This window comes from Pan paniscus, chromosome 17, assembly GCF_029289425.2.
Source record: "Pan paniscus chromosome 17, NHGRI_mPanPan1-v2.0_pri, whole genome shotgun sequence".
In the NCBI taxonomy this organism is placed as follows: Eukaryota; Metazoa; Chordata; class Mammalia; order Primates; family Hominidae; genus Pan; species Pan paniscus.
Window position 1 is genome coordinate 40,374,219 of NC_073266.2, and position 24,995 is coordinate 40,399,213.

A 24,995-nucleotide genomic window follows, 5' to 3' on the forward strand; every position below is an offset into this window, starting at 1 on the left:
AGTGAACTTCTAATTATATGCTTGCCCTGCTATTAGAAAGGTAATAACTTACTTTAGATGGGGAAAATGTTATTCCATTTGACTGTCATATGATAGACTAAAAGCAATACATTGCAGATATGCTTTTGTGACTGCAGGGTACACGTAAGGGGCATATACTGTAAACTAATGAGACCTGGTTTATTATTTAGAGGCCAGACTGATGTGACTTAATAGTGGAGCATTTGACTCATAAAGGAACTGTTGTAGAAGTAATACCTTTTCTTTTTACTTTTCAGGTTTACAAGTAAAAGTAACCAAGCTAAAACAGGAACGAATCTTGTAAGTATCAGTATGTAATACTCGTGTTATTTATAGAGTAGTTGATACTGATGTCCAATTTGACATTTATAGAGTAGTTGATACTGATGTCCAATTTGACCTTAATGTCTTATTTATAAAAAAAATTGGCCCTACTTAGTATGGGCCTTGGATAGTCAGCAGCAGTTTTTTTTTTCAAATTCTAAAGTAAAAAGAATAATTTTGCAATTTTAAGTGTAGCCTTAATTATGTATGTTTATATTGTAATACAACTTACATATGTAATCTTTTCCCATAAAGTATTAAAATGACAATTGATCTGTAGTCTCATTTTGATTCGTCAGCGGAGTTCTTTGTTGAGCCATAATTAACACATGGAATTCAACATGCTACAAGACGGGGAGCAGAATAATTCTGGGATTTCTAAACTCATATGAATGGAAACTAAATGGGTATTTTAAGACTCCTTTTAGGTAGTTTGAAATTACTTGAAGATTCTCCGAATTGTTTTGCTTATAAAGTTCTAAATCAGATCTGATTTTTTAAGTTCGGGAACATATTTTACTCATGATTCTCTAGAGCTTCCACATTCAGGAATCTGAAACAGATGGCAGAGTAGCTTTGTAACACTTACTAAGAAAATTCTCTTTAGCTGCTGAGAAATTTAGAAATTCTGGAATATAGACTACTCACCTTCAGATAAACTCTTGTTTTCTTTTAAAATTATTTTAATTAAGAAATTTAAAGAATTGTAAAGACAAAAAAAATTTTCCAGTTGTGCAGCACTGTTTTCATGCTTTTGATTCCTTATCACAAAGTTTCTTTGTAGAGGGTATAACTCGAACATAATGTTTTGTCCATTTTATTCATAGTAGTTCCTATCCCTCCCTATAGATCCCCCCACCCCAGCCCCCATATATGACATTTGATTTAAAAGTAATGAAAAAATTGTTGAATGTGCTGCATAGGTATGTAAAAGAGACAGGAAGGTTTGTTATCTATTTTATTACAGTTACATTTTCAAATACAAGATTTACCCAGCTTCTTATGCCAGTTGTATTTAAAATGTTCAGTTACCTTAGAAAGACAGAAGGCCACCAATTAGGAAAATGATACTGAGTTTTTAGTAAAATGCTGCTAATGGCATTGAGCTTGCTTTAGAAATGAAGTTAGTGATTGGTGTAATAATAACTCTTCCTTTGGATGAGGTCCAGGGTAGACCTGTCTTTAATATATTAGACACTTCCCTGTTTTTGAAATTGCATGACTCTTTTTGCACTGTCTGGAATTCATCAATTTGCTTTCTTAAAGACCTTGTTAAATTATTTCTGCAATTAGTAAATGCTCTTTATATTACCACTTTCTTGACCTGAATATTTTATTAAGTAATTGAAGTTGGTTTTAACTTTAACTTAGGTTATTCATCTACATAATAAATAGTTTAGCTTTAAGACAAATACTGTCATGCTCTGCGTTATTCTAAATAGAACAGTAATGGAATATATGAATATGGGAAAATCAGATAACTCACTACTATTACAGAGTTCTGTTCATCATTTAAGAAAAAACCCTTTGCTATTAACTTTTCACTCCTTAAGAGTGAAAATGTATATGTGTGTAAATCTTCAATGTGTGTGTAAATCTTCAATTTAATATTTACTGTATTTTATGATACAGATTATTTAAGGCAAATGTGTGTGTAAATTTTCAATGTAATATTTACTGTATTTTATGATACAGATTATTTAAGTTAAATATTAAATTTGAATAGATGTTGGCAGTCTGTTTTAGAACATGATTAATCACACCTCCAGGCTTAGACAAGTTATCTGGTTGTATTTGCTGAATAGGATCAGTGAAAACCTGGTGTTCCTTCTGAATTAAATATATTTTCTAGAAGTATTAGGAAATATTTTATTTATTTATTTATTTATTTTTGTTAAATGAGAAATGGCCAGGTTAACAAGCTTCAATGATATATTACTGTCTGTTATTTTCAAGTTCTCAGATGTCCCTACATGCTACCATAACTATATTTGTTGTATAGCCAGAAGGTGTTGCTCTTACGTGTATTGGTTTTTCAATTAATATAAACTGTTCAACAAATATTTAAGAAATTCCCTCTATGTTTGATACCTGACATTTTGGCTTAGTTGTTTTACTCATCTATTTTGGTGCCAGTGACACTATATTCTAGCCACTTTGACACAATCATTTTGACATCTACTTTTTATGACAGACTGATTTGCCACTCTTAATTGATTTGATATTTTAGACCCTTCAAGGGACTGGGAGAAGGTGTTTGAATCACAGTATTGTATTTTCAGCTTCAAGACTATACAGAAAATCCTAATCAAATTTCTAATGGGTTTTCTTAGAATTAAAATATGTGAATACTTTATATAATAAGGTGATTTTTAAAAATAATGATAGAGGGGTAAAATATGACAACTTTGGAAGGTAATCAAGTTTAAGTAGAAGAAGATTCTGGTTGTCTTTGTTAGTTTTTTTTCTCACTATAAAGTCATAATGGTAAACACTTAACATAAAGCCTACTGTGTGCCACTCTGTTCCGTATCCAATACATACATTAATACTTATTTCTCAGACCTTTTGGAGTAGGTATTAATGTATATACACTTTGTGAGGCACAGAGAGTTTAGGTTAATTGTATCAGGTCACACAGCTGGTAAATGAGCTGGACTCAAACCCATTTTGCATCTGGGCGTAGGGTTCCCGTTCGTCCACTTCACTGTAAGCTCTGACTTAAAAGCAAGACCAGGTAAAAATTTTAAACAACACAGAAATTAGTAAAATAGAAAGTATGAGTTCCCCATAATTGAAAGAGATGATGTGAGTAGAGAAATACTATTTACATTAATAAATATATGCAAAATAATAAAATAACGTACATTTTGATAGCTATTTTGACAAAGTTGAGTCAATAGTGGCATGATACCTTTATGGTATATAAGAGCTCTGCAGAGAAAATTCTGGTATAATTTGAACTGTGATTTACAAGATATTCCAACCTGACCTTTTCAGTTGTTTTGTTTTGGTACAAGAAATTTGTTATATAAACACGGTGGAGCTCTTAGAATTACCCTGTTAAGAGTATTTTTATCTGAAAAACTTATTTATTTTTTGACCTTTAGAGATGCACAAAGACTAGAAGAATTCTTCACCAAAAATCAACAGCTGAGGGAACAGCAGAAAGTCCTTCATGAAACCATTAAAGTTTTAGAAGATCGGTGAGTCTGGCACTTAGGTCTTGAGTAAGAAGTGATTTCCTCCATAATAAGAAGTACATTGACTTTAATTTGTAATTAGTTTTGGGATTGAAAGTGATCTTTCCCACAGCCTTCTCTCACCTTTGAATGAATACTTTATGAAAATAAGGATCTATTCTTAAAGATTTTCATTAATTCTGAGATCACATCAGTTCACCCTTTAAATGATATCTTTATCTGGTGTTTGATGTAGTGGAAGCTCAAGGGTAGCAATGTTCTAATTCATTTAATGCTTTAATTCCAGTTTTACTTCTAAGTAGGTGGAAACTGCTTCACAATTCTGTTTCTGTCGTCTTTTCTTGCTCTTGCTGTTCTCTTTTCTTCTTTGCAAATTTCCTCACTTTGAGGGAGTCTAGGGATCTTCTTTCTGAGTATTCCTGAGATAATATTATCACTTCCATACACAGACTTCTTTCTTTCCCACTCCTATGAGGTTAACGCTGAGGATTAGAAAAGACTTCCAGCATTTGCTGTTTTCCCTTTTCTGAATTGTAAGTGCTATTTAGGACCCATAAACTACCTACCTGCTATAGTAAACAATATTCCAGCCAAGCGTGGTGGCTCACACCTGTAATCTCAATACTTTGGGAGGCTAAGGTGGGAGGATCGCCTGAGGCCAGACATTCAAGACCAGCCTGGACAAACAAAGCGAGACCCTGTCTCTACAAAAAATTTTAAAAGCTGAGCATGATGGCCTGAACCTGTAGTTTCAGCTACTCTAGAGGATCGCTTGAGTCCAAAGTGTTTGAGGCTGCAGTGAGCTATGATCGCACTGCTGCGCTCCAGCCTGGGTGACAGAGCAAGACCGTGTCTCCAAAAAAAAAAAAAAAACAAACAAACCCACAATATCCCATACTTTCTTTATAGTTTCTGTTTTTCCAGGGTAGGCATAGTGGCTCATGCCTGTAACCTCAGTTCTTTGGGAAGCCAAGGCAAGAAGATGATTGCTTGAGTCCAGGAGTTCAAAACCAGCGTGGCAGTATAGAAAGAACTCATCTCTACAAAAAATTAAAAATTAGCCAGGCATGTGACTGGAGTCCTAGCTACTCAGGACACTGAGACAGGAAGATTGCTTGAGTCCAGGAGTTTGAGCAAGCTATGATTGTGCCATTGCACTCCAGCCTGTGTAACAGAACAAGACCCTGTCTCTTAAAAAATTTTTTTTCTTGGTATTTTTGTATATGTTACGGAAGGGCTGGGTGATTTGAGTTTGTCTCTACCCTTTTAGTGGTGAAATAATTTAATATTCTTCATATGTGCAAACTGAAATTGAGTACTTTCTGCAACTACCAACTCAATGGATGCACATTTGTTGGAATAGGCAGTGTATTGTGGAATAAAGACCTGTGTGCTTTAGAATCACATATGTTTTTGAATTCCAGCTTCACCCTGTGTTCTTAATTCAGATTCCACAACAAATATTTGAGTCCTTGCTGTCTTAGGTGTTGCTCTAGGGGGCTAGGGATGATACTTTTCCTAGTATGTCATGGATTAAATGAGACAGTGCAAGTAACAATACATAACAGAAGTTGAATAAGACTTACATATCTTAGTTGGTGAATATAATTTAGCACTCCTGTCTGTGCATATATTTAATTTTCAAAGGTTGGGAGTGAGCCATACGACAAACAAATGAGACAATTTCAGATTATAAATGCTATGAAGAAAATAAAATCGAATTATGTAATTGAGTAACCACAGGATCTGTGTAGAAAAAAAAACCAAACGCAGCTTTTCCCACTGTACTCGTACAACATGCTTCAGACACCAGATGTGAGGAGGAGTTTCCCCTACCAACAAGCAAACAATTAATTCTACAGCAGACGCTAGCTGGGTATCCTCTTAATTCAATTCCTACACTGGATATGGCATCAGGTCCCACAGGTTGAGGACTTTGTCCCCATGACTGTGTCCTTCCCTCAATTCTGATGCCAATTTCAAGCCCCAGGTTGTTTACCCATGCTTTGGACAGACTCTAAATTGGGGTTCCCACAACCCCCTCCTCGGGTTATAATTACTAGAGTGACTCACGAAACTCAGGAAAACATTTATATTTATCAGTTTATTACAAAAAATTCGTTAAAGGATACAAGTCAACAGCCAAATGAAGAGATACATGGGGTGAGGTCTAGAAGGATCCTAAACACAGGAGCTTCTGTCTCCATGGAGTTGGGGTGCTGTCTTAACTGAGACTTGATTGACAGAAAGGAACCATCCACTTGAAGAACTAGAGACAAAAGGAAATAGAACAGACAAATGTGAAAGTCTAAGGTAGAAATAAGTTTGAAATATTTGAGGAACAGAAAGTCTACTGTGGTTCTAGTTTAATGAGTAAAGGGGATGAGTGATAGGAGTGAGATTGGAAATCTAGTGGGGCAACAACTAGATTTTGTAGGGACATAGGCAAAAAGTTTGGATTTTAATTGTGATGGGAACCACTTAAGCAGGAGAATAACAAAGGGATATAAGTAGGTAGCAACAGCCTCTCTATCCAAATGGAAATGTCAAGTAGATAGATGTATATGTGAATCTAGGATTCAGTAGATCTCTTAAGGACATCTTTGAATAGTATAGGAAGAAAGAAGAGGTCTTAGGGCTGAATCCTTTGGCATTCCTGATTAAGGTTTCATGAAGAATAAGGACCCAGCCAGCAAAAAATTGAGAAAGAGAAACTATTAAAATAGAAGAAAAGCCAGGAACATAGGGCTTGACCACTAACAATACCTTCTTTGCAGGGCTATTTTGAAGTTTAAATGAGATAATGGAAGCAGCAGTACATAACAGATATTTAATAAGACATATACTATCTCCTAATTGGAAGATGATTCCAACTTTTAGCACTCTAATCTGTGTTATATAACACAGCCATGTCTAGGCTGTCTAGCTGAGAAGCCAGGAAACTAGAAAGCCATCTCTCCCACTCACCCTTTCCCAGGTCAGCAATGGAAAGGAAATCGTTAGTTACTCATCTGTAGTGTGTGGTGAGGCACTTCCTTCTGTTTTCTCTGGATATGTAGTAGAGGATTTCAGGGAACATATCTCTCTCAGCCTTTAACTCCAGCCATTGAAGAGCTTCCTTCTCTTATTTCACCACGTTTTTTCTCTCACTTCTACCATTACACCACTTTCTACAAGCAGTGAGGTTGGAGTGAGTAATGGCATTAACGCCAAGAGATTAGGAATGCTTTTTGTTCCATCATTCCTATGTAAAGAAAATTTCAAGATTGGTATTAATAACTAAATATGTTAGCCTGAGTTCTCTGAGAAGCAAACATCAATAAGACTTTGGACACTGAAGAGATTTATTGGGAAAAATACCTGTAAGAAATGAGGCGTCTGGGAGAGCTGTCAGACCCTCATGCCTCTAACTCTGTGAAGAAGAGAGGGAAGAGGATACTGTACTTGTAAGAGAGCTTTGACAAAGCTAACAGGGAGTCCTGGAGCCATAGTTGCCCTGCTTTCCTCATTTATAGCAGGATCTGACTATGGGATGCCTGGTGTATTCACCTGTGTGGAGACAGGTGAAGGATTTCACAGCACAGAAGGTGGAGCCAGAGATTTTATTCTCCTACTGTGGTAGGAGACAGTAAGATGACTGGCCAACTTATATTGACTTCCAGTACTCTTCCTGTTTAGTTGTTCCTTAGCAAGTTGTTAGAGCCCAAAATTATTACACTCAAATTTACTGGATAACATTTTCATTATGTTTTTCTTGAAACATTGGCTTAATACAATTGGCTCTCCATTTCATCCCCAAGATAGTATTCTTCATCCTGCCCCTTGAAGACATTGCTTTCCAGTGTCTTCAAAACACTCTTCATTTTATGGCTTAAAGGTTGAGCTTCCTGTTCTGGTAACCTTTGCAGTCTTGTACTTCCTTTTTAAGTAGTTTTTCTTCTCCAGGCCGTTTCAGAGAAGAAATCAGTGGATGAGTGCCTCATCTCCTTCCCATTAAATTACTTTCTTTTATGTAGTCTATATATATATTTTTTATTTTTATTTTTCCCTGTATTAGTCCATTTTCATGCTGATTTAAAGGACTGCCTGAGATTGGGTAGTTTATAAAGAAAGGTAGTTTAATTGACTCACAGTTCTGCAGAGCTGGGGAGGCCTCAGGAAACTTACAATCATGGCAGAAAGGGAAGCAAACACATCCTTTTTCACATGATGGCAGGAAGAAGTGCCAAGCAAAAGGGGGATAAGCCCCTTATAAAACCATCAGATCTCATGAGAACTCACTCACTATCCACAAGAACAGAAGCGTGGGGGTAACCACCCCCATGATTCAGTTACCTCCCATGGTTGGGACTGTGGGAACTACAATTCAAGTTGAGATTTGGGTGGGGACACAGCCAAATCATATCATTCCATTCCTTGCCCCTTCCAAATCTCATGTCCTCGCATTTCAAAACAATCATTGCCTTCCCCACAGTTGCCTAGAATCTTAACTCATTACAGCATTAACCCAAAAGTCCAACTCCAAAGTCTCATCTGAGACAAGGCAAGTTCCTTCTGCCTGTGAGCCTGTAAAATCAAAAGCAAGTTAGTTACCTCCTAGATACAGTGGGGATACAGGCATTGGGTAAATACACCCATTCCAAATGGGAGAAATTGGCCAAAACAAAGGGGCTGCAGGCCCCATGCAAGTCCAAAATCCAGCAGGGCAGTCAAATTTTAAAACTCCAAAATGATCCCCTTTGACTCCATGTCTCACATCCAGGTCATGCTGATACAAGAGGTGGGTTCCCACAGTCTTGGGCAGCTCTGCCCCTGTGATTTTGCAGGGTACAGCCCCGTTCCCAGCTTCCTTCACGGGCTGGCATTGAGTGTTTGTGGCTTTTCCAGGTGCACAGTGCAAGCTGTTGGTGGATCTGCCTTTCTGGGGTCTGGAGGATGATGGCCGTCTTATTACAGCTCCACTAGACAGTGTCCCAGTGGGGACTGTGTGGAGGCTCCAACCCAACATTTCCCTCCCACGCAGTTCCACATGGTTGGGGAGGCCTCAGAAAACTTACAATCATGGCGAAAGGGGGAGTAAACACGTCCTTCTTCACATGATGGCAGGAGGAAGTGCCAAGCAAAAGGGGGAAAAGCCCCTTATGAAACCATCAGATCTCGTTAGAACTCACTATCAAGAGAACAGCAGCATAGCGTTAACTGCCCCCATGATTCAGTTACCTCCTACCAGATCCCTCCCTCCTGACTTCAAGCAGTTCTCCCACCTCATCCTCCCGAAGCGCTGGTATTGTAGGCATAAGCCACTGTGCGCAGCCAGTTGATATATTTAATTGTTAAAATTATGTGTTTTATTCTGCATTTCTTAAAACTAGATTCTTTTCTCTTTAAGATCTATTCTACCTCTGGTGGATGCCATGCTGCTTTGGTATTTCTCATTCTAAATATTCCCTTGCCTTTCATTCCATTCACCTTTACATCCTTAGGTACATGGGCCTGTAATTCATTAGGTGGTATTAATTTGGTGGCAGGGAGTCGGGGTGGGATGAGGGATATGTAGCTCGTTGTTTTGTAGACTTGCTTTTGCTCACCTTTCTTCAAATGCAAATCCAAAATTTCCTCTGGGCACACTTAAAGATTTATCTCTTGTTTCGTGAAGCTCCATTTAATTAAGCTGAAGATCTGTTTTTTTAAATACAGTAGTTAGTATGTATTGAGGATTCACTTTGTACTTAGGCATCCAGCGCTAAATCTTTCTATTAACACTACAAGATAGATGATAGATCCATTTTGCATGTGAGGAAACTAGCTGGCAAAGAGCAAAGAAGCTTTCCCAGGATCACATAGTTAATACATAATTAGGTTTATATCTTTTTTTTTTTTTTTTTGAGACAGAGTCTCACTATGTCGCCCAGGCTGGAGTGCAGTGGCGCAATCTCTGCTCACTGCAAGCTCCGCCTGCCAGGTTCACGCCATTCTCCTGCCTCAGCCTCCCGAGTGGCTGGGACTACAGGCGCCCACCGCCTCGCCCGGCTAATTTTTTTTTGTATTTTTAGTAGAGACGGATTTTCGCCGTGTTCGCCAGGATGGCCTCGATCTCCTGACCTCGTGATCTGCCCACCTGGGCCTCCCAAAGTGTTGGGATTACAGGCGTGAGCCACCGCGCCTGGCCAGGTTTATATCTTAAATCTGATCCCCGCTTCCATTTTTACTATTTCATGATGCCTCCCCTTTATATTGTCTTAACTTTATTAATGTTATATAAATTAATTACATCTTAAATGATCATCTCAAAGTATTTGTGCTTGATCTAAAGTTTACCGAAACAGACACTCTGAAATATCAGGTCTTCAGCATTGCCTATTGTATAGTCTGTTTCCTTGGAAGGTTTTTTTTTCGTTTTTGTTTTTTTAATTGTTGCTAACTAAATACTACCTTTAAAGGACTAAGTAGGTAACTTTTGGTGAATTTCTGCCTTATTTAAAATTTTGTTTTAGTTCTATGTCATATGTAAGAATGATTATCTAGAGTAAGCTTTAAAAATCTGTACAAATTAACATTTTGCTGAGACCTTTAAAAAGCAACATGTATTTTGTTAATTTTTTTTTCTTTTGTTTGGTCTTTTTGTTTTGTTTTGTTTTGTTTTGTTTTGTTTTGTTTTGGGACAGGGTCTCACTCTTGCCCAGGCTGGAGTGTAATGGCACCATCATAGCTCACTACAGCCTCAAATTCCTGGGCTCAAGAGATCTTCTCACATCAGCCCCCCAGGTAGCTAGGACTACAGGCAAGCACCACGCCATGCCTGGCTAATTTTTTTGTTTTTATAGAGACTGTCTTGCTGCGTTGATCATAGGCTGGTCTTGAACTCCTGGCCTCAAGTGATCCTCCTGCCTTGGCCTTCCACGGTATTGGGATTACAGGCATCAGCCACTGTGTTCAGCCTATTTTGTTAAAATTTCTGAACAGTAATTCAGCCTACTCTTCATAAAACAAAGTAATTCTTAATATGTTAATGGGAAAACACTGAGATATTTCAATGAAGGGAATTACCTAGTAAAAGTAAATTAGATAATAAAAAGTTCTAAGTTCTAATTTTATATGGCTCATTTATGTTTAATGATTATTATGTTTTATATTATGTTTAATAATTATTATTATGTTTAATGAGTATATTTACAGACTGTCCTTCAAGGAACTAAAGTATTTCACTAAATCTAAGAAACAGTCACTGTGCTGGAGAAGTAGATAGAATGCATTTTTTTTGAAAATCTGAACAAAGAAGTTAAAACACAGTTGTCTAATAGAGTTTAATATTTTTTAAAGCATTTTGGCAGTCAGTGAACTCATTTTCAGATGTTGTTAAAGGGAAAATTGATAATTATAATCAGGAGATTTATGGTTCTGCAACTATTTTTCAAACACTGAAGCAAGTGTCCGCTTTTGTGTTGCTGTTATTCATAGATTCGAATTTAAACATCATGTTATTCAGGAGACGTTCTCTAACTTCCTAGACTAGGTTAAGTTGCTGTGTGCTTTCATAGTACTCTGTATTTCTGCTGTCACAGTATGAATTATACTTTGTTGTAATTTTTCTTTTTTTTTTTTTTTGCCTGTCTTTCTCTGGTAGACTATAAGCTTTTTAAAGAAATGGCATTACCTTTATCTCTGTTGTATTTACAGCACTGAGCACATTGTAAGTAAACAGTGAAACCATATTGAATGAAAATGAATAAATGTCAATAAATCTTTTTGGGCTACAGCAAACAATTGAGCATAATTGTTACTCTGATAAGTTTTAGTAGCAAATGGAAGCTTTTATTTCTTCATCCTTGTGAACTGGAATAAACTCAGAATGCATGTTGCTTTCTGCCTTTTGTGGAATTGCTCTTTTTTCCCTTTACCTGTTACATAGCTACTGAAACTGCATTCTCTTGTGAAATTGGGAGTGTTTTTTCTTTAGCAGCAGCAGTGGAAGATAGGCAAGAGGAAAGCAATAGAACCATGCTGATGGAAACAGGAGCTAGCACATTTTCTTGCATCTATTTAAATTTAAACTAGGATCAGCAATCAAAAATTGACGCTTTTTCACAGCTACTATTATCAAGAATGGTAGGTGATAAGAAAAACTGAAAGTAATAAGCTAGGGAATATTGCTTCATTTTGTAACCATCTAGCCAGTGATATTTTAAAAATCCCTCTCCTGTATTTGAAAAGTTATTGTTTTAGCTCTTCTATTTTACCTTTCAACCTTAATGTATATATTTAGGTCTTTGTTTTATATTGCTTCACCTGTAAACAGTTTCCCTGTTCTTACCATTATGTTACAGGAAGATACTCGTGTTTCTTACCCTTTCCTCTACCACTTTTCCGCTCTTTCTACCCTCTGCCTTTGATCAGCTGAACCTTTACAATATAAATATGGTCAAGGTTGACAATAGTTATATTCTTTTCTATTACCAGATTTCAGTCTTTTTTGTATTTTGTTTATAAGCTGATTCTAGAAGTTGGAAAATAGTAAACTGAGTTTATTGACTATATAAATATTCACTGCAGAGCTAGAATTGCATTTCTTTACATATCTGATGTCATGGCCTTTCTGCCACTGAGGGAAATTGTTTCTAATTGTTTCTAATGTCCAGATGAAATGCATTGTTTTTTACTTTGTCCCCAATCAGTTGTTCAAATCAGCTCATAATTATGTTATGATAATGACTTATTTAAATGTTTTTTTCTAGAATTTCTCACTACCCTTTTTCATGTTGAGACAAGAACCATGTTTCCTTACATCATTAATATTATTTAATGCCTTAGTTATTCTACTCATTCATTAATTTTTTTTGTTGTAGGTTTTGTTTGTTTGTTTTGAGGCAGGGTCTCGCTCTGCTGGAGTGCAGTGGCGCGACCTTGACTCACTTCAGCATCTACCTCCCAGGCCCAAGTGATCCTCACACCTCAGCCTTAGAGTAGCTGGGACTACACATACCACTACACCTGACTAATTTTCTGATTTTTTTGTAGAGACAAGGTCCTCCTATGTTGCCCAGGCTTGTCTTGAACTCCTAGGCTCAGACCATCCTCCCACCTCAGCCTCCCAGAGTACTGAGATTATAGGCATGAGCCACTGTGCTCAGCCACTTCTTTTTCTTGAAGAAATATTTCTTGGTCTAAAAAACTTGTTGTACTAATTTAGGTCATTCACTTTCTAGACTATTCTAGAAAGCTGTCATTCTGGATTTCTCTTCATTAGATCCCTGCATTAATTCAGTTATTTCATTTCTCTCATGTTAAACAGTCAACAAATACTTATGAACCACCTGTTTTGTTCTAGGCACTGTTTTAGACCTTGGGGATACACCAGTGAATGTGATCGATAAATGTGGGCCTTTCTATTGGTTTTTTAAGTTCATTTTGTTACAGCTTACCCTCAAGTAACTGCTGAAAAAGCAGGCATAGGAACTAAATTTTCAAAGGGTCCTTGCATTCTTGAAAATATTTTTATTCTACTGTTAAATATAGTTGATATTTTGACTGGATATTAATTTCTAGGTTTAAAATAGTTTTCCCTGAAAACTTTGAAGGTATTTCTCATTGTTAGCATTCCAGTACTGATACAGTCTGCCATTCTCGTGTTAATTCTTTTGTAGGTAACAGATTTTCTTTTCCTTTCTGAAATTTTTCCTTGTTCTGAACCTTTGTGATGCTCTGTGTGTGTGTGTTTCCTTCATTGCACTGGACACTCAACCTGTTAACCTAAAAACTAGCACTCAAAGTCTGGTAATTTTTTTCTGCCACTTTCTCTATTTTTTAATGGTCTCTCTTTCTGGAGCACTTCTTAGTCAGAGACTGATTTTTTATCATCTTTTCTCTTATTTTCTATTACTTGTTTTTCTTCCATGTTCTGTGAGATTTCTTTTATTCTCCAACCCTACTATTGAAGATATTTTGACAATCACGTACGTAATATCCAAGAACTTTTTATTATTTGTTGATTGTTGCTTTATATTTATGTGTGTGTGTGTGTTTGTGTGTGTGTGTGTGTGTGTGTGTGTGTGTGTGTATACTCTTGTTTTATGGTTGTATCATTTCCCAGATTTTTCCAGGAATGCTAGATAGCTTTTGCTTTTCCCCCTCAAGGTCTTTTTGTGTGGTAAAAATCTATATAAGATGAACTTTCTTTTTTTTTTTTTTTTTGGTTGTTGTTGTTGTTTTGAGACAGAGTCTTGCTCTGTCACACACGCTGGAGTACAGTGGTGTGATCTCAGCTCACTGCAAGCTCCGCCTCCCAGGTTCACACCATTCTCCTGCCTCAGCCTCCCGAGTAGCTGGGACTACAGGCACCCGCCACCACGCCCAACTAACTTTTTTATATTTTTTCATAGAGACGGGGTTTTACCATGTTAGCCAGGATGGTCTCAACCTCCTGACCTTGTGATCTGTCCACCTCGGCCTCCCAAAGTGCTGGGATTACAGGCATGAGCCACCACACCTGGCCGAACTTTACTATTTTTTAAAAAACAACTTTATTGAGATAAAATTCACATAACATACAGTTTACCAACTTAAAGTGTACAGAGGCCGGTGCAGTGGCTCACACCTGTATTCCCAGCATGGGAGGCCAAGTAGGCAGATCGCTTGAGCCCAAAAGTTTGAGACCAGCTGGGGCAACATGGCAAAACCCTGTCTCTAAAAGTACAAAATTACCCAGCATGGTGGTGAGTGCCTGTAGTCCCAGCTACTCAGGCTGCTAAGGTGGGAGGATCACTTGAGCCCAGGAAGTCAAGGCAGCAGTGAGCAGTGATCATGCCACTGCACTCCAGCCTGGGCGAAAGAACAAGACCCTGTCTCAACAAAAAAGACAAATGATTATCAATGCTTATATTACAGTCTCCCTTTATAAAAAAAAAGTTTTTTTCTTTTGACAGTCTCGTTCAGTCATCCAAGCTGGAGCGCAGTAGCGCAATAATAGCTCACTGCAGATTCTCCTGCCTCAGCCTCCCAAAGTGCTAAGATTATGGGAGTGAGCCACTGTGCCTGGCCTATAAAAATTTTTTATAATGTAATTTTTAGTATCCTGAAATGAAATTTAAATAATATAACCTACCTACATACATAATTATTTTTTAAATATCACAAGTATATAGAGAAAATTGATTTGTAGTATATCAGAAAGTAAATATTACGGGTATGCCTGTTCTAAAAGATGAGTTGTTGAGATACTCGTTCCTTTGTATAAAATGATCATTAATGTGACTGATACAAGTATGTTTATTGATGATTCAAGTAACACTAACTGCATTTTTCGTCAGTGACATGATTTTTCAAAATTGTAAAGATTATTGGTAAATAGGAACAGTTCCAACAGACCTGATCATTTTTGTTTGTTTAATTAAAGTTGTACTAGCTCCTAGTTTAACTTGTAAAAAGCATTATATGTATGTGACCAGTAATCAGCAAGAAATAAGGAAAAGCAAATGACAAAAAAGAAAAACTTGCATGTGTAGCTGGGAGATCAGCATCAATATCAGATGCCTGTTAGCCTTGTTTAACCCTTCTCTTAGCTGTGAGTTTAAGCCAGACTTAAAAGCCAAGCATGAGTGGAAGAGCTGGGGGCCCAGTTATACAGGTAGGAAAGCTAAGCATGTAATGAGTGCTGATGATGAAACTTATTGCAAGCCATGGATGGCTCCATAGGTTCAAGGCATACCATACTTCTTAAACTCCAGAGTGAGTGGTAGGGCAAGTGTATATATTTTAAGTACTCAGGCATTAGATTTTCACTGTTAACAAAATGGCTCGATGTAAGGATAAGACATGAAAAGAACATAGGTAGGAGAAGATGAGAGTGCCTTATTCTAAAGCAAGCTTGTCTAACCCACGACCTGCGGGCTGCATGCGGCCCAGGACAGCTTTGAATGCAGCCCAACACAAATTTGTAAACTTTCTTAAAACATTATGAAATTTGTTTGACTTTTTTTTTTTAAGCTCATCAGCTATCATTAGTGTTAGTGTATTTTATGTGTGGCCCAAGACAATTCTTCCAGGGAAGCCAAAAGATTGGACACCCCGTTCTAAAGCTTTAAGGATCGATCAGTGAAGAGAAGCTTCTGAGCAGATTCCTGGGCCCCGTCCCTGCAGATTCTAATTCAGTTGATCATGGGTAGACTTACAAATCTTTTTCCTCTCTTTCTCCCTCCCTCCCTTTTAAAGCTGCTTAGGTGGTTTTGAGAAATAGCCAGGTTTAGGGACCACTGATCTAACGATCTATGCAACATGTGTTTAAAATTACCTTCCGAATTTCTGGGTGATCGTCTTTTCTGTGCTTAAACATGTCCAGTGACAAATGAAATCACTCCCTTCTTAGGTAACACATTCCATCCTTAAATACTGTAATTGGAAAGTTTTCTTTATACTAGGTTTATATCTGTAGAATTGCTGCCCATTGGTCCTAGTTTTAGTCCTTTAGATCATAAATCTCTTTCACATGATTAACTTTTCAGATATTTAGACAGCTGTCAGCCCTCAGTACCCTTCTGACTTTTTTTTTCTCCTGCTGATTTTCCTCTTTGCTTTACTCTACTGAAGTTATACTGGCCTCCTTGACATTTCTTTAATAGTCCAGGCACTTTTCAACTGTAGGAATTTTGTACTCTATCCTCATTCACCTGTAACAGTCTCTTGCAGGTATTCTTAAAACTCACTCCCTCTCATCATTTACATCTCCTCGCAAATGTTAACTTCACAGTGAAGTTTTTCTTCAATAGCCTATTTAAAATTGCACCAAGTTCCCCAACCTAAGTGGATCTTCTATCTCCCTCTGTGATTTGTTTCCTCCCAAAGCACGTATCACCTTGTTTTTTTTTTCCTTTTTCTTTTTTTGAGACAGAGTCTCACTCACTCTGTCGCCCAAGCTGGAGTAAAGTGGCGCAATCTTGACTCACTGCAACCTCCACCTCTCGGGTTCAAGTGATCCCCCCCAGCTCATACACATACACACCCCCTCCTCTCCACCCCCCCTACCTCAACCTCCCTAGTAGCTGGGACTACAGGTGTGTGCCACCATGTCCATCTAATTTTTGTGATATTTTTCGTACGGACAGGGTTTCACCATGTTGGCCAGGCTGGTCTCGAACTCCTGGCCTCAAGTGATCCACGTGCCTCAGCCTCCCAAAGTACTGGAATTACAGGCATGAGCCACCGCACCCAGCCCCAAAGTACATACCACCTTCTAATACGCTATACAACTTACTTTACTTTCCCTTTTTTTTTGGTCTATTTTTTATTGTGTCTCTTCTACCAGATTCCAAGTCAAACAATTGTACTGATCTTTCTCATCTTTATAATTTCAGCCAAAAGAACAGACATTTATTCAGAGTAGGAGATCAACAAACATAATGAAGTTCTCCTTTCCAATTTCCCCTTCTTCAGAAGCAGTCATTTTCAATTCTTCATATTGTTTTGCTGTTTACTTCAAAAATCTCTTTTTAAAAATGTTTATGAGCTATTTACAAATTTTTCTTGACTTAGGTGTTTTTTTTTTTTCTTTTTTCTGCTTTCTACATGGACGCCATTCCCATTTCCCTCTTCCTCCTATGTAGTGTATAATAATTTTGGTTAGATCACTATTGAGTTTTTATTTTATGATTATGTAAATGCAGTTCAAAGCTGAAACATTGTAAACTGTAATTTTTCTTCCTATGCAAATTTCTGTTGTCCATAGTGTTTATGATGGACCTTTTTTTCATATGCTTAGTGTTCTTACCAACCACTAGTTCAATCACAACGTTCCATCATTTATCTAAATGTATCAAGGTGTTTAGATGGGTTGTATCTTCTGTCATTTCACCTTTTCAAACAGATCTGTCTCAGAGGCTCTGATCTGCTTCAATTTGGACTCTGTCCTCTTTACCTGCTACGTCGTGGTCATCAGAGTTTCCTTTTACTGCTTTCCTTTTTCATATATCTAGGACTTCTTTTCTGTTTTTTCTTATTTTGGTAGAATGCCTCCTCCAGTAGATTTCTGAGACGGAGTGTATGAGACCTAAAAAAAGTTTATTTTAGAAAATCACACATATATAAAAGTAGACATAATAGTATAACCAATTCCATTGTACCCATCACTTGGTTTCAGCAGTTAATTGTGGCCATTCTTGTTTCATCTTTGTTCCGATTAGTCCCTCTCACTACCATTTTGAGACCTTGTCTCAAAAAAAGAGTACCATTGTCATGCTTAAAAAAAAATTAATGATAGGAAGCAAAATTTTTGAGATTTTTACATGTCTGAAAATTTTTGTTGAAATGATAGTTGGAGAATATAGGTTTAGGTTGGAAATAATTCTCTTTCAGAATTCCAAGTCACTTCTTTTAGCTTCTAATGTTGCTGTTGAAATCCCACACTATTCTGAGTTTTCTTTTTTCCCCCACAATCCCCACCAAAACAGTGCTGTTAGTCTTTGTTTGTTTTTGAGATGGGATCTCATGTTGACCAGGCTTGTCTAGAACTCCTGGCCTCAAGCGATCCTCCCATCTCTATTCTGATTTTTTATCTTTTCTGTGTACTCTTTAAAAAAAAAAAATTTCTTCTGAACGCTTATGGGCTCTTATCTTTGCAGCATCCAGAAATTCCATAATGATAAGTTCTTTTGTATAGATCTGTTAACATCCATTGTGCTGGAGACTTAGGTTTTTTTTTTTTTTTTTTTTTCTTTTCAGTTCTTTAAGTAGTGGGCCGTGTTCTTGATTTTCTTCACTATTCCCCACACTGCCTCAAATCCCCTCCTATGTTTCCTTGCTTTTCCTGGAACTCCTATTCTTTAAATGATAGACCTTCTAGAATAATTGCCCAGTTTTATCTTTTCTATTTTCTCTTTACTTTTTGGGTAGATTTTCTTAGCTTTACTTTCTTACCTTCTATTTGTAGTTTTGTCTTTCTTAATATTTTTAATTTTTATTTTATTTTATTTTATTTTTTGGTTTTTGTTTAAATAGTGACAGGATCTCACTATGTTGCCCGTGCTGGTCTTCATCTGGCCTCAAGCAATTAATTCTTTTTTGCTTCAGCCCCCAAAAATGCTGGGATTACAGGCATGGGCTGCCACACCTGGATACTATTTTTAATTTCTAAAGTCTCTTTTTTGTTCTCAGAATATTTCCTTTTATGGCAATCCCATTCTCATTTTATAGTTTTCACATCATTTCTTACTTCTAGAATATAGTATGTCCTCGCTTAACATTGTAGATAGGTTCTTGGAAACTATGACTTTAAAAGAAATGACCTACAGCAGCCTTCGAATAACATCCTTTCCTTTGACATCATTTCATTTTAACAGTGAGGGGGAAAAATTAGCTTGCTTATACATCATTTAACTTAAAGTCACAGTTTCCGAGAACCTATCAATGATGTTAAGTGAAGGCTTACTGTATTCTTTATAATTTGATGATTGTGATTGTGATAGCGTTGGCATTTTTTCTTTTTCTTTCTGTATAGCTTATTATTTCTTCCAGATTTTTTCTTTTTTTAATGTTTTGTTTGCTATGGTTTCTTATAATTTATAAGCATTTCTCAGATGCCTTTTGATACTTGGTTATTTGTTATATTTAAGAGACGAGAATAAAGTAGTTGGAAGCTCTGAGTGCATGGGTAGAGCTGTAGACTGTGAGCTTCTCTGTTAGAATGATCTGGCTGGTCTGTTTCCTTGAAGATGCCCTAATGTCAGTATCTTTAGGTCTTTTCCTGTCAGGTTGGTCAGATTTCCTAAAGAAGACTCCTTAATTCTATTTTCTAGAATGTGTAATAGGGCTGACTCCCAGTGTTCTTGGAGCCAAGTAGATGACGAGGGCCTAGGCTGGAATCTGAGAATTTGGTGTGTATATATATTCATTTCATTATTGTACTCCTACTCCTAACTGAGCCTCATGGCTCCCAGACCAGACACTCTCTGTTTTAGATTGTCTAAACATTAAACCTCCAGTCTGCTGCTGGGATGTCAAAGGGGTAATCACTTGACTGCTCAGAATATAGGACAGAATGTTCGTATAATAATTTCTTAAAACATGCTTTTAATCAGTCACTCCCAGAACCAATTGTTGAGCCTTTTAGGAATTTTACAGTGTGAATCAGGTTGGTTCTAGGTCAGTACTGTCTAATAGCATTTTCTGTGATCGTGGAAATTGTTCTAAATCTGCACTGTTCAATATAGTAGCAAGTAGACATGTGGCTGCTGAGCACTTGTCTGCAACTGAGAAGCTCAATTTTTATTTTTATTTTATTTATTTAAATTGAAATAGCCACATGTATCTGTGCCTACAGCATCCTGGACAATGCAATTCTCAGCTTTTCCCATCATTGGCTTATGATTTAGCATTCTCAGGTCACTTTCTATTTGCCCACCAGCTGCCTTGCTTTCGTTTTTTTGTTTTGTTTTCTCTTCCATTCTTCTTGTCCTCATGTGTTTGTATCTTTAAAATATAGATATATCTTTACTGTAATTTTATGAGATTCTAGAAAGGAGCAGAAATAGTTGCAAGTGTTGACTTTACCATCTTTAGTTAAGTGGTGTTCTTTATACAGTGTGATTTTAAGGCTTCTGATCTAATTCCTGTCTTCAGACTGCATTCCACTTAAATCATGATGCCTAGCTGTTTGTTCATTCATTCTAGAAATTCGGATTCTATTAATGCTACATATGACTTCCTATCTTTTGATTTTACATCTATATCAACATTGTTTCATTTGAGTTTTACTTTTGTATAAAATGTCTGGGTTCTGGCCAGGCACGGTAACTCATGCCTGTAATCCCAGTACTTTGGGAGGCCAGGGTGGGAGGATCATTTGAGCTCAGGAGTTTGAGACCAGCCTGGGCAACATAGTGAGACCCCATCTCATTAAAAAAAAAAAAAAGAAAGAAAAAGAAAAAAAAAAGGTCTGTGTTCTTTTATTTTGCTTTGCTTTAGTTGTATACTTTTCATCTTTTATCTCTAACTTATTTTAAAATTCGTGGCATATGCTACCATGCTGTGACTTCCACAGACACTTAAATACTTACTATCTTTTTTTTTTTTTTTTTTTTTGAGACAGAGTCTTACTCTGTCACCCAGGCTGGAGTGCAATGGCGCTATCTCAGCTTACTGTAATCCCTGCCTCCTGGGTTCAAGCATTTATCCTGCCTCAGCCTCCCGAGTAGCTGGGATTACAAGCATGAGCCACCACACCCAGCTAATTTTTGTTTTTAGTAGAGATGAGGTTTTGCCACATTGGCCAGGCTGGTCTCTTAACACCTGACCTCAGGTGATCTGACCACCTCGGCCTCCCAAAGTACTGGGATTACAGGCGTAAGGCACCATGCTCTGCCAACACTTAAATACTTATTATATTATTGGCTTAGTTATTGACTTGAAATTATTATCTTTGGGCCAGGTGCAGCGGCTCACGCCTGTAATCCCAGCACTTTGGGAGGCGGAAGCAAGTGGATCACGAGGTTGGGAGATCGAGACCATCCTGGCTAACGCAGTGAAACCCCATCTCTATGAAAAATACAAAAAATTAGCCAGGAGAGGTGGCGGGCACCGGTAGTCCCAGCTACTCGGGAGACTGAGGCAGGAGAATGGTGTGAACCCAGGAGGCGGAGCTTGCAGTGAGCTGAGATTGCGCCACTGCACTCCAGCCTGGGTGACAGAGCAGGACTCCGTCTCAAAAAAAAAAAAAAAATTATCTTCGAATTTATTTCCTGAATTCTTAACGTGGGGTATGTGTCTCCTTTTTAACTGTATTTTTTTCTGATTAGGTAAATAATGAAATTGGAAAATGTTTCAAAAATATGGAAAATGAAGAAGAGAAAATCTCCCATAATACTGTCACCTACAAGATAACTATTATTAACATTTTGGAATATAACTCTCCCTCACCTGCTTGTGTGATATGTATTTTTCTCTTCAGCAGTCACAAATAATTAGTAAAAGCTATTTTGTATTTTTTTTTTTTTTTTTTTTTTGAGACGGAGTCTCGCTTTGTCGCCCAGGCTGGAGTGCAGTGGTGCAATCTCAGCTCACTGCAAGCTCCGCCTCCCAGGCTCACGCCATTCTCCTGCCTCAGCCTCCCTAGTAGCTGGGACTACAGGTGCCCGCCACCACGCACAGCTAATTTTTTGTATTTTTAGTAGAGACGGGGGTTTCACTGTGATAGCCAGGATGGTCTCGATCTCCTGACCTTGTGATCCGCCCGCCTCGGCCTCCCAAAGTGTTGGGATTACAGGCGTGAGCCACTGTGCCCAGCCTGTAATTTTTTTAGTATAATACATTGTGAATTTTTACTAATAATTTTTTTAATGCCAAAAGGAAAATATGAGGTGACTTTTTCTCCCTTGTATTTCTTGACCTTTATTCAACAATATTGACAAAAAAAAATTTTTTTTTTTTTTGAGTCAGAGTCTTGCTCTGTCCCCCAGGCTGGAGTGCAGTGGCATGATCTCAGCTCACTGCAACCTCCACCTCCCGGGTTCAAGCGATTCTTCTGCCTCAGCCTCCCGAGTAGCTGGGACTACAAGCGAGCACCACCACACCTGGCTAATTTTTGTATTTTTTAGTAGAGACGGGGTTTACCGTATTGGCCAGGCTGGTCTTGAACTCCTGACCTCATGATCCTGTCGCTGCAGCCTCCCAGAGGGCTGAGATTATAGGCATGAGCCACTGTGCCCTGCCAATATTGACAAATAAATTTTGATGAATTTAATTTTTCATCAAAAATATTGAACACTCACTATGGGTGACATACTGTGCTGAGCAAAGCAGCTGCAAAGTTGCTTCAGGTATAATTCTACCCCTTGGTATTAGACTAGGGTTCATATTTTGACCATAACAAATTAAAACAAGGTCAGCTTCTTCAATAAATAAGTTCCCTTAGCATGAGTTTAAAATTGGCAGATTTTTATATAATTACAATCTGAAGAAAATGGTGGTATAACATGATTTCAGCCTATATAAGAATATGTTAAAGGTATAATAACATCATTAATCTAGTTGATTTTCACAGTATTTGCCAAGTCAGTTCCTTAAATCTTCATAAAAGTCTTGGAATTCCAAAGAAGGAAATCTCTTTTAGTGGATGAAAAATACCTTGTTTTGTTTCATAGGTTAAGAGCAGGATTATGTGATCGCTGTGCAGTAACTGAAGAACATATGCGGAAAAAACAGCAAGAGTTTGAAAATATCCGGCAGCAGAATCTTAAACTTATTACAGAACTTAGTGAGTTTCCTTTCTTCATTTATTAATTATTTAAAGTATATAATGTATTATTTTTAAGACCTATTAGTAAATTGGTTGTAATTAAATGGATGGTTTACATGTATTTTTCCTTATTTAGTAAAAGTTCAAATGTCCTTTTTTGTACTTTTTGTAGATTTAATCTCATGCTTAATTTAATAAGAAATAGGGTACAAAAAGGTTGTGCAAATACTGTCCACATTGGTCGTAAGTCATCAGTTGTAAGACAAGAAGCAGGTGGTGTTTTTTTTTTGGACATGTCCATATTTGCTTCTTTGGTTTTATCTTTATTTCATGTAACCTTAATACTTAGTGAAGTTAAATACAAAGCAGACAATTTATTGTTCTACACTTGTTTTCTCTCTTGGTATTTATGACATGCTGTTTTCATAAGTATACTATTTTCAGTTTATTCTCCTTACCTATTGAGTGTAGAGTTTTTCTACATTCTTAGTTGCCTTCTTTTATTCTTTTAATACTTCTGTTAACCTTATTCTCTTATAACTATTTATTTCTTTTGGTGACCATTACCTGGATTTCCCATAAGCAACTTACAATCAATATATTCAAAATCTAATTAATTATCCTCTTTTCCAAACTAATTCTGTCTTTTATTTTTTTCTGTTAATTATATTGCTACCCTGTGGTTATTCAAGCAAGAATATTGAATATATGCTCATTGTTTTTAAAAGAGGTAAGAAAGAATATAGCTTTATTCTGCTCCCAGAGGTAACTACTGTTAATAGTCTGATACATATCTGTCCAGGTCCAGGTTTTTCTGTCTCTGTGCCTTGTTAGACCCCACTTCCCTCCCTTCTCTTTTGAATTTTAATGGTATCATACCATACTTTGTGTTCTAATGTGTTACTTCACTTTAGACTATGTCTTGGAAGTCTTTACATGTTAATATGTCTATAGATTCTGTGGTGTATATGGGTGAACGTGTGCATACATTTATTTAGGAATGTAAGAATATTATCAATGAGTAGAAAATTGTTACATCTCAATAAATATATAGTTGTTCCTTGTCATCTGTAGGGTATTGGTTCCAGGACCCTGACGCATACCAAAATCCTTGGATGCTCAAGTACCTTATATAAAGTCACATAATATTTGCATATAACCTACCCACATTCTCCTGCATACTTTAAATCATCTCTAGATTCCTTATAATACCAAATGCAGTCTCTACGCATCACTTCATTTGTGTGAATTAAATGTAGTATTCGGTGTCTGGCAAATTCAAGTTTTGCTTTTTGGAACTTTGTAGAATTTTTTTTTCCCAAATGTTTCCCATCCACAGATTTAGAACTCACAGATATAGAAGGCCAACTGTAGTTGAGATCCACAGTAATATTATTGTTAGTACTACTGGAAATAATCTCCAATAATGTCTACATATCTAATAGATTTCCAGCAACTTTATCTAAAATAGAGCCAAAAACTCCAAGCAAGCAAAAAAGCTTATCTAGGTGTTAAAGTATAAGACAACGTTTTTTTAAATGGCTGCATTGTATGCCATAGTATAGGTGTCAATTTTTTAGCTATTGTCACTTTAATGGACTGCTCAACTTTTTGTTTGAATGTTTGAGAATTTTTATTTTCTTACATCCTCTTCAGATTTGGGCAAAAATGTATTAATAATATTCAATCTGGTGGGTGAAGAATGATACCTTTTTAAAATTGGCATTCCCTGTTACTGTTCCAGTCAAGTATTATTTTATATGATCGTCTTCTTGGGTGAATGGCTTATTTATTCTTTGCCCAGTCTTAAATTGCCCTATTTGCTGTTTGTATTTTTTAATTTAGTGAATAACTAAGAGTTATTTATATATTATGGAAGGATTATTACACTTTGGTAGATATGCTGTGCATATATTTTCTACCTTGCCATTACCTGTTGACTTCATTTTATAACTACTTGACAAGTGGAAGTTTTGTATATTTTCTTACCTTGCTTAGGAAGGCTTTCTCTATCCCCAAGAATATAAAAATATTCTCCAATTTTTGTACATATGATATATAAATATATACACACACACACATAAATTTGCATATTTAATCCATCTGGAATTTTTAACATGGAATGTGAAGTAGAAATTTACCATCTTTAGAATTTGCAGGCGTTCATCCTCAAGCTTACTGTCTCATGGTCAAAAGATGGCAGGTACTTTTTCAGGCCTCGTAACTGCATT

The 24,995-nt window shown here is 36.9% G+C and overlaps 1 protein-coding gene across 12 annotated transcripts in view; it reads left to right on the forward strand.

The window, feature by feature from the left end:
• RBBP8 (RB binding protein 8, endonuclease) overlaps positions 1-24,995 on the forward strand; it is a 98,502-nt gene that overhangs the window by 18,760 nt on the left and 54,747 nt on the right. For 10 of the 12 annotated variants that reach the window (XM_055102762.2, XM_008968602.5, XM_055102759.2 and 7 more), the window contains exons 3-5: positions 279-321; positions 3,456-3,551; positions 22,670-22,782. In XM_055102762.2, the coding sequence (XP_054958737.1) occupies positions 279-321; positions 3,456-3,551; positions 22,670-22,782 (252 nt within the window). Of the gene's footprint in view, positions 1-278; positions 322-3,455; positions 3,552-22,665; positions 22,783-23,456; positions 23,495-24,995 lie in introns of those variants that run through there. The other 2 variants (XM_055102761.2, XM_034943885.3) reach the window with 2 other exon arrangements.